The sequence below is a fragment of the Microtus oregoni genome, unplaced genomic scaffold (genome assembly GCF_018167655.1).
Source record: "Microtus oregoni isolate MIOR12 unplaced genomic scaffold, Mior012 000015F_ref0000493, whole genome shotgun sequence".
NCBI classification, from domain to species: Eukaryota; Metazoa; Chordata; class Mammalia; order Rodentia; family Cricetidae; genus Microtus; species Microtus oregoni.
In genome coordinates, this window is record NW_024543074.1 from 36,424,927 (window position 1) to 36,432,427 (window position 7,501).

Consider the following 7,501-nt stretch of genomic DNA (forward strand, 5'->3'; position numbering starts at 1 on the left):
TAAAAACCAAAGTTCCTGAAATAAATATTAGAGGTGGAAAATGACATTGAATGAAATCAGTTGCCATTTAGGAACCACAAGAAAACATTGACTCCTACATGAAGACAAACAGAAAAAAACTGGAAATATTTTTTAAAAAATGAGTAAAACAAATGCCAGCTAAAACAGTGTGTGCCAGCTAACAAACATTTGAGGCACAAGTTGGGATACAGAAAAAAACATAACTAATGATTAAAATTTTTCAAAATTTGATGAAAACTAAACTAAATCTATATATACAGATTTAGCAAAAATTCTAATTGGTCTTAATAATAAAAACCCAGTCAGATATTAGGGGGTGAAAGCTGACAGATCAGAGAAGCAGAGCAGTCAGCCACTAGACTTGGTGAGTTCTTACCTCTACCAATGCTCACATCAAAGAGGCGATCCTATCACTATGAATCCTCAGACTGCTGCTGTCTCTACAAAACCTCGGACTTTATCTGAACCCCTGTCTCCTCCTGCCTTATATTCCTCTCTCTGCCCAGCCATAGCATTCCTGTTTCCACCTCCCTAGTGCTGAGATTAAAGGCGTGGGATCCTAAGTGCTGGGGTCACCTTTGTGTGAGCTCTGTTTCTCTTGTGTAGCCCAGGCTGGCCTTGAACTCACAGAGATCCCTCTGTCTCCTGAGTACTGGAATAAAGGTGTGTGCCACCACTGCCTGGCCTCTCTGGCTCTAGTAGCTTAGAATAGCTGCAGATGTTTTTTGGCTTTTGGTTTGGTTTTTTTTTTTTTTCTCTTTTTTTTTCTCTCAAGACAGGGTTTCTTCATAGCTTTTGGAGACTGTCCTGAAACTAGCTCTTGTAGACCAGGCTGGCCTCTAACTCACAGAGATCCGCCTGCCTCTTCCTCCCGAGTGCGCCACCACCGCCTGGCTATGCTGAAGATGTTATTACATACAGGTAAGAACAGCAATCATTTCGTCAAATGTTAAGCAGGCCAGAAGATGTCTAAGTAGAAGTCAAACAGTGAAGGTGGCTTTTGGTGAGGAAGTTAAATAAAGAGATTTCTTTTTTTTTCCTTCTTCAAGCCAAATAAAACGTGAGAGCGTTCATTTCCTCTAACCAAATAATTAAAATCAATTTAAGAAGATTTTTTCAAGCCAGGTGTGGTGGTAAAACTTAGCTCTCAGGAGCCTGAAGGTGAAGGATCATAAATTTAAAACCAGCCTGTACTCTATAGGGAGTTCAAAGGATGCCTAGCCGCATAATCCTCTAAAAGATAAAACAAGACAGACAACCCGACTAGACTTTTTTTTTTTAATTAAAAAAAACATTGTCACTTTTTGGATGATTTTTTTTTCTTAAAATTTTAAAATTTATTTTGTGTGTGTTTGTGTGTTCACATGTTCATTGGTTTGCATGTAGAGGTCATAGTTTGACATCAGGCGTCTTCCCCAATTATTCTCCACCTTATCTTTTGAGACAGGCTGTCTCACTGACCCTGGATTCTTCCGCACTAGCTGTTCTGCAAGCCCCAGGGATCCTCCTGCCTCTGCCTTTCCTTCGCATGTCACTGCACAGCTTCCCTGGGTGCTGGGGTCTGAACCTTGGTCCTCATGCTTGTCCAAGCACTTTACCCCGAGCCATCTCCCCAGTCCCACCATATACAGTTTTTATGTGCACAGAAATCATCTGCCAGGATATGCCATATCCTCAGTCATAAAACAGATTTCATTATTGTAAATGAGTGAAACCTACAGTCTGTTTTCTGACATAAATATATTTATTTATTAAAGAGCCCCCCCATCCAAGTACTTGAAATAGGTCCAGCATTGACCTTGCCCTGCCTGTTGTTAGCTGTCCTTTTGTCAACACTGGTTCATACACTCTTGTAGAGTACAGCCTCTTTTCTGTGTAAGTGTACCAGGCTTTTTCTTTTAGGCTACCAACCAGCTCCCAAATCATGACACACTATTAGTTTGAATGCTCTGCCTAGCTCAGACTTGTTTCTGGCTGGCTCTTTTAACTTAAATTAACCTGTTTCTCTTTATCTACCTTTTTGTCTTGGGGCTTTTTACTTTTTTTTTTTTTCTGTATATCTTATTTTGACTGCTTCTTGTGTCTGGCAAAGATGCCTGGCTTCATGCCCTGGGCACCTCCCTCATTCTCTCCTCCTCCTTCCCCTCCTCCTGAGCCTGGATTTCTCCTCCTATTCTCTCTGCCTGCTGGCCCCACCTATCCTTTCTCTGCCTAGCTGTTGGCCATTCAGCTCTTTATTAGACTAGTCAGGTGCCTTAGCCAGGTAAGGTAAAATATGCAACACATCTTTACATAATTAAACAAATGCAGCATAAACAAAAGTAACACACCTTTACACAGCTTAATATTCTATAGCATAAACAAATTAATACATCTTTGCCCAGTTAAGATAATATTCCATGACTATAAAGATGATAATTTTTGTCAAACCTTAAACAGTCAAGTCCCTTATCTACCAAGTACACAGGGGGACACATTTAGGCCAAAGAGAATTAAAAGAATTACTGAGGCACTCAAAATTTTCAACATAAATCAATTGGTGGAGGACTATGTGAGTCAATGCCTCCCTTGCCAGGCTACTAACCCAAAAAAGAAAGAGCCCTCTCAAAGCAAAAAGGAAAGTAAAGGTAAAGTTGTATAAAGAAGTACAAGATTGTTATTTTGTGATTCTCCATCATTATGTTGATGATCAGATGTTGGAAAATAAGGAAATGTTTAGAAATCATTTTAGAACTAGATGTTTAAAAAATTCAGGATCTTTATTTGAGCATTGTGTGTTCATATTTTATTCCCATGTGATTTTCATCTTTATGATAAGTATGTGTGTGTGTGTGTGTGTGTGTGTGTGTGTGAGAGAGAGAGAGAGAGAGAGAGGGGGGAGAGAGAGAGAGAGAGAGAGAGAGAGAGAGAGGAGAGAGAGAGAAAGAAGAGAGAGAGGAGAGAAGGGAGAAAAAGAGGACTGAGCTTGGTAGGTCCGTTGAATCAGGACCTCCTGAATGCTGAGCCCTTCCATCCAGCCTTTGAATGCATTTTTAGGTAGAATGTGCAACCTTTTGCAAGAGAGCTTTCTTCCTTCAGTGATAGATCAGAGATGCTGGACAAGAAAAACTCAGATCCCCTTCTGATTCTCATTCCGTGGCCACAGTGTGAGCAGTGAGGAGCCCACACAGATCACTTGGGCTGTTTAGCCTGCTCTGCCACCTCTCTGGTTTGAATCTTCAGTGTCCATTTGTCCCTGGAGTGTACTTGAGCACTATCTCCTGTCGCTACTGACTTGTTATATGTATGCTCCATCTTGAAAATGGCAGGGACCATGTCTTCTGCAGTGTGTGTTCTACCCAGTGCTGTGTAAAGGAGAGAATGACCCTCATACGTTAGTCTATCTTGGGAACCTAGCAGATCAAAGAAAGTTCTTTCGTTTCTTGTAAGTCTCATGGATTAAGTTATGTAGGGTTTTTGTCAGCTACAGGCAATGTTTTAGTCAGTACCTGTATATTTGTCTTTACCCTCTCAAATGAGTACACTAGGGTTAAGTCCCACAAGTAGAATTACCTTGTCAAAAAAATGAGAATATTGAGCTGGAGAGATGGCTAAGTATTTAAGAGGACTAACTGCTCTTCCAGAGGACCTGGGTTCAGTTCAAAATTGTCTGTAACTCCAGTTCCAGGGGATCCAACACCTTCACACGGACATACATATAGGCAAAATAAAACACCAGTGCAGAGCCGGGCGGTGGTGGCGCACGCCTTTAATCCCAGCACTCAGCACTCATTAAAGGCAGAGGCAGGATCTTTGCGAGTTCAAGGCCAGCCTGGTCTACAAGAGCTAGTTCCAGGACAGGCTCCAAAGCTACAGAGAAACCCTGTCTCACAAAAACAAAAACCCACCAGTGCACATAAATGAATTTTTTCTTTCTTTTTTTGTTTGGTTTTGGTTTTGGTTTTTGATGATAGGGTTTCTCTGTAACAATCCTAGCTAAAATAAATAAATTTAAAAAAAAAATAAGAATATTGACAAACTGTAGAGATTTCTCAATTGATGAAGTGCTATGGACTTGAGTTTGATCCCTAGAACCCACATTAAAAAGCCAGGTGCCGTAGCATTTCTGTATGATCCTGGCACTCACAAATGGATTCCTAGAGTTTGCTGTCTATCCTGCATAGTCTAATTGCTGAGCTCCAGGCCAGTTAGAATGCCTATCCTTGAAAAATGGCACCCAGTTTCCCAAGTGCACATCCGTACACATGAGCTCACACAGAGAGAACAGTGAAGAGTTTCATTCTGATAGCCATTGCCCAAACAGAAAAATAAGAGCAAGTTCTTAGCTTCTTTAAGCTCCTGTTAACTTAGGGATAGCTGAGGATAGTTAATCCAGTGCTCAGCTGTGCCCTAAGGCGTACCTAGGGAGCACTGTGTGTGTGCTAGGCACTTCTTTATCTGTGTTGATAATGCGTTATTCCCTATAGGAATGTACCTTACCTTCTTCTTTTTGTTTTTCTTTTTTCCCCAGCTGTGACTCAAAACCAGAGATAAGAAAATATGATTTTGAAAGAACTTTTCCCTTTGGTTGGATTCCTCAACACAGCCAATGAAAACGGAGCACTGCAATTCTTTCCACTGCTAGATCACTGTTGTTTCCAAGAAAGAATGCGAGACAGTCCAAGATCTGTTGTTAAATGTAGACATAGATGCCCATGATGGTAGCAGTGAGTCACAAGATGCAAAGGGGTATCGGTGACATTACTAGACACTTAGTTTTCCAGTAGCTGTAACCCACTGTGAGAGAGTTACCCACTGGAATAGCCTGGGACCACATCCTGTGTGAGGCAGACAGTGTGAGTTGGCGTGTGCGCCACATGCTTGCAGCAGCCTCCATCCTTAGCAGTGTCAGAAAGCACAAGAAAAGGTGCTTGTTTTTGTCCTGAAATTCACAGGTGAGTCAGTCCTACCGGAGCCTGCAGCTCCAAGTGGCCATGTGGGCCAGCAGCTGTGGAGCAGGTGACGATCCCTTGTGTAGTCTTCCTTCACAGAGGCATTAATTTAGAAAGAGCGACAAGTCATGGGTCAGGCCTCGTGATGTCATCCTTCTCTTTGGTGACAGACATAATTTTCACATTTCATTCACTCCTGTGATGTTATATCCTTAAAGTAGTCTCTCCTCTGCTAGCAAAAGGGCATATTTAGTTTACTTTGAACATCAAGACCCATTCCTCCATAGGAATGCTATGCTCCCGATACTTCATTCCCTCTTCGGAATACACATGGAAAAAAATAACTATGACTCCAGTTTTTCCCATGTGGTACTTGGAAAACATTCTCAGATTTGATTTTATTTTTTTAATAAGGCGGGGAAAGAAGCACTCGCTTTTGAGTGTCTCCACAATTCTTCACTGTGAGTGGCAAATGTGCAGTTGCCTTCCCTTTCTGTCTTCAGACAGTCGGAAACTCACTCACTGCCCTTCTGCTTGGTTGGCTTTGCACCTGTGGCACGGTCGTTGATGGGGCCACCCAGTTGGCAAGCACACTCCCCTGGCCATATGGTGCCAGTGCTTCCTGTATGTGACAGTTTAAAGAGAAAGGAAGTTTTCTTAGGTGTTACTGCTTTTGCTCAGAGTTTGCAAAAGAATATATTTATGTGTGTGTGTGTGTATATATATATATATATATATATATATAATTATTAATCACCTCTGTCCTTGGGAAAGTCTTGAATGAATAGAGAATTTATTTCATTGCAATATTGATTGTATAGAGGCACACTGTTTATCAACAGAAGAAACAAAAAGGCTGTGTATAAGTTTTTGGTACTGTGTACCACCTCTGTTATTCTGAAGTATTCATGTACCTAAACTATATTCTATTTAATTGTGTTGATTTTAAATATATATATATGAATTATATTTAAAATGGTGTCAACTTCCTGCTTTTAGGGCATTTATGGCTCTTCTTTTGAAATATATTGACCCTTCCTGATATTTCCATTCACTTTATAAAACCCGAGAATATGATCCACTACTGGACATGGTCTTGTCTTTGTATGTAGGCATAGATGAGAGGTTTTTCTGTCAATATATGTGCTATGGTGGCTCATTTTAAGTTCTTTTAGCCAAATATTTCTGTCCATTTCACATTGCTTCAAACTTTTAAGTGTAAAGCAATATAAAGATCATAGATAAAATGTGATTCTGGCTGACTCCTCCCGCCTCTGCATGTATTAGAGTAAACATTTCTGTAATATTCTAGGCTATTTTAACTAGTGCTTTTTGTTAAAATACTTTCTAGTGATCTCTTTGTCTGCATTTTGTGTATCCGAGCTAGAGATGTCAGTATTTATAAGCTATGTCTAAGGGGAAATGAGCAAAATTGAAATTGATTTTGTTTTCTGCTCTGCCTACTGTGAGGTATAGAAGCAGAGTGACCCAAAACTATTACCCCAACTATATGTTAGGTCCTTGACCTCATTTTAAATTTAGTGTAAAATTGACCTAACATTGAGCACCCACCGTGTTCTATGCAGTGTCTATCCACAAGAAGATGCCCTGGCAGGGAATGGTCTAAAGCATTTGAACTTCACTCTTACCATGCCATTGATGTCAGCAGGTTGTTAAAGTCACCTTACCAATGCGAGCGTGACAACGTTGTGATTTGGCTTGTCTTCATCATTCCTATAGGAGATGATGAACATGAAAGCAGGTGTCAGCCATGTCCAGTGAAGAGCAGTGGAGCAGGGAGCAGCCTTTTCTGCTTGAGTTCCAGTACCCAGTAAGGCTTTTTGAGATGTAAACTGTTTACTAGAACTTTTGACTAGTTCCATAGATACTTTATGAGAAGGAGGACTCTGAACTGTAGAGAATCACAGACTTCATCGCTGTTGTTTTTAGTTTTCTGAGATAAGGTTTCACTGTGTAGTCCAGGCTTTAGCCTCCCCAAATCTAGGGATTACAGGCACAGCCTCCACACCAGGCTTCTTTGCTGGTTTGTTTCAGTGTCAACAACTGCGCCCCTGATGTAGCAGCCGATATCTCTAAAGGCCCTGTGGAGACTCGGCCTGGCTCAGCACCCTCAGTGGCTTTCTGTCCTCACCCTCATTGGCTGTTTAAGCCAGGGATGACCTGACTGGAATGCCCACAGATGGTTCTGTATTTTATGGCTTTTGATGAAGGAGATCATCCCACTGATCACCACCTGGGAAGATGGCCTGGGTGATGACTTAGACGGCTACTTCCCAAGGCAGGAGTTGGCTCTGGTGAACAAGCCTGAGAGCCAGGAGGCCTTGGTAAACCTGGAGGTGTCCTGGTTTCTTCATCCAGTCCTGTACCCTTGCCTTGGTCTTCATTCATCCTTGGGCTATACTTAGAATGCATCTGGATTTTTTTTTAATGTGAATCTGAAGTGACTTGTTACTACATGCAACAAAAAGGATTTTGACTAAAGGACTACCATAGTGTTCTAAATCATAATAACCATGTGTTCAAGCACA

The 7,501-nt window shown here is 41.3% G+C and overlaps 1 protein-coding gene across 3 annotated transcripts in view; it reads left to right on the forward strand.

Annotated features, from left to right (window-relative positions):
* Akap10 (A-kinase anchoring protein 10) overlaps nucleotides 1–7,091 on the forward strand; it is a 69,927-nt gene extending 62,836 nt beyond the window's left edge. For all 3 annotated transcript variants that reach the window (XM_041665227.1, XM_041665226.1, XM_041665228.1), the window contains one exon: nucleotides 4,532–7,091. In XM_041665227.1, the coding sequence (XP_041521161.1) occupies nucleotides 4,532–4,537 (6 nt within the window). In that variant the 3' untranslated portion in view covers nucleotides 4,538–7,091. The remainder of the gene's footprint in view (nucleotides 1–4,531) is intronic.
* The last annotated feature ends 410 nt before the right edge of the window (nucleotides 7,092–7,501 follow it).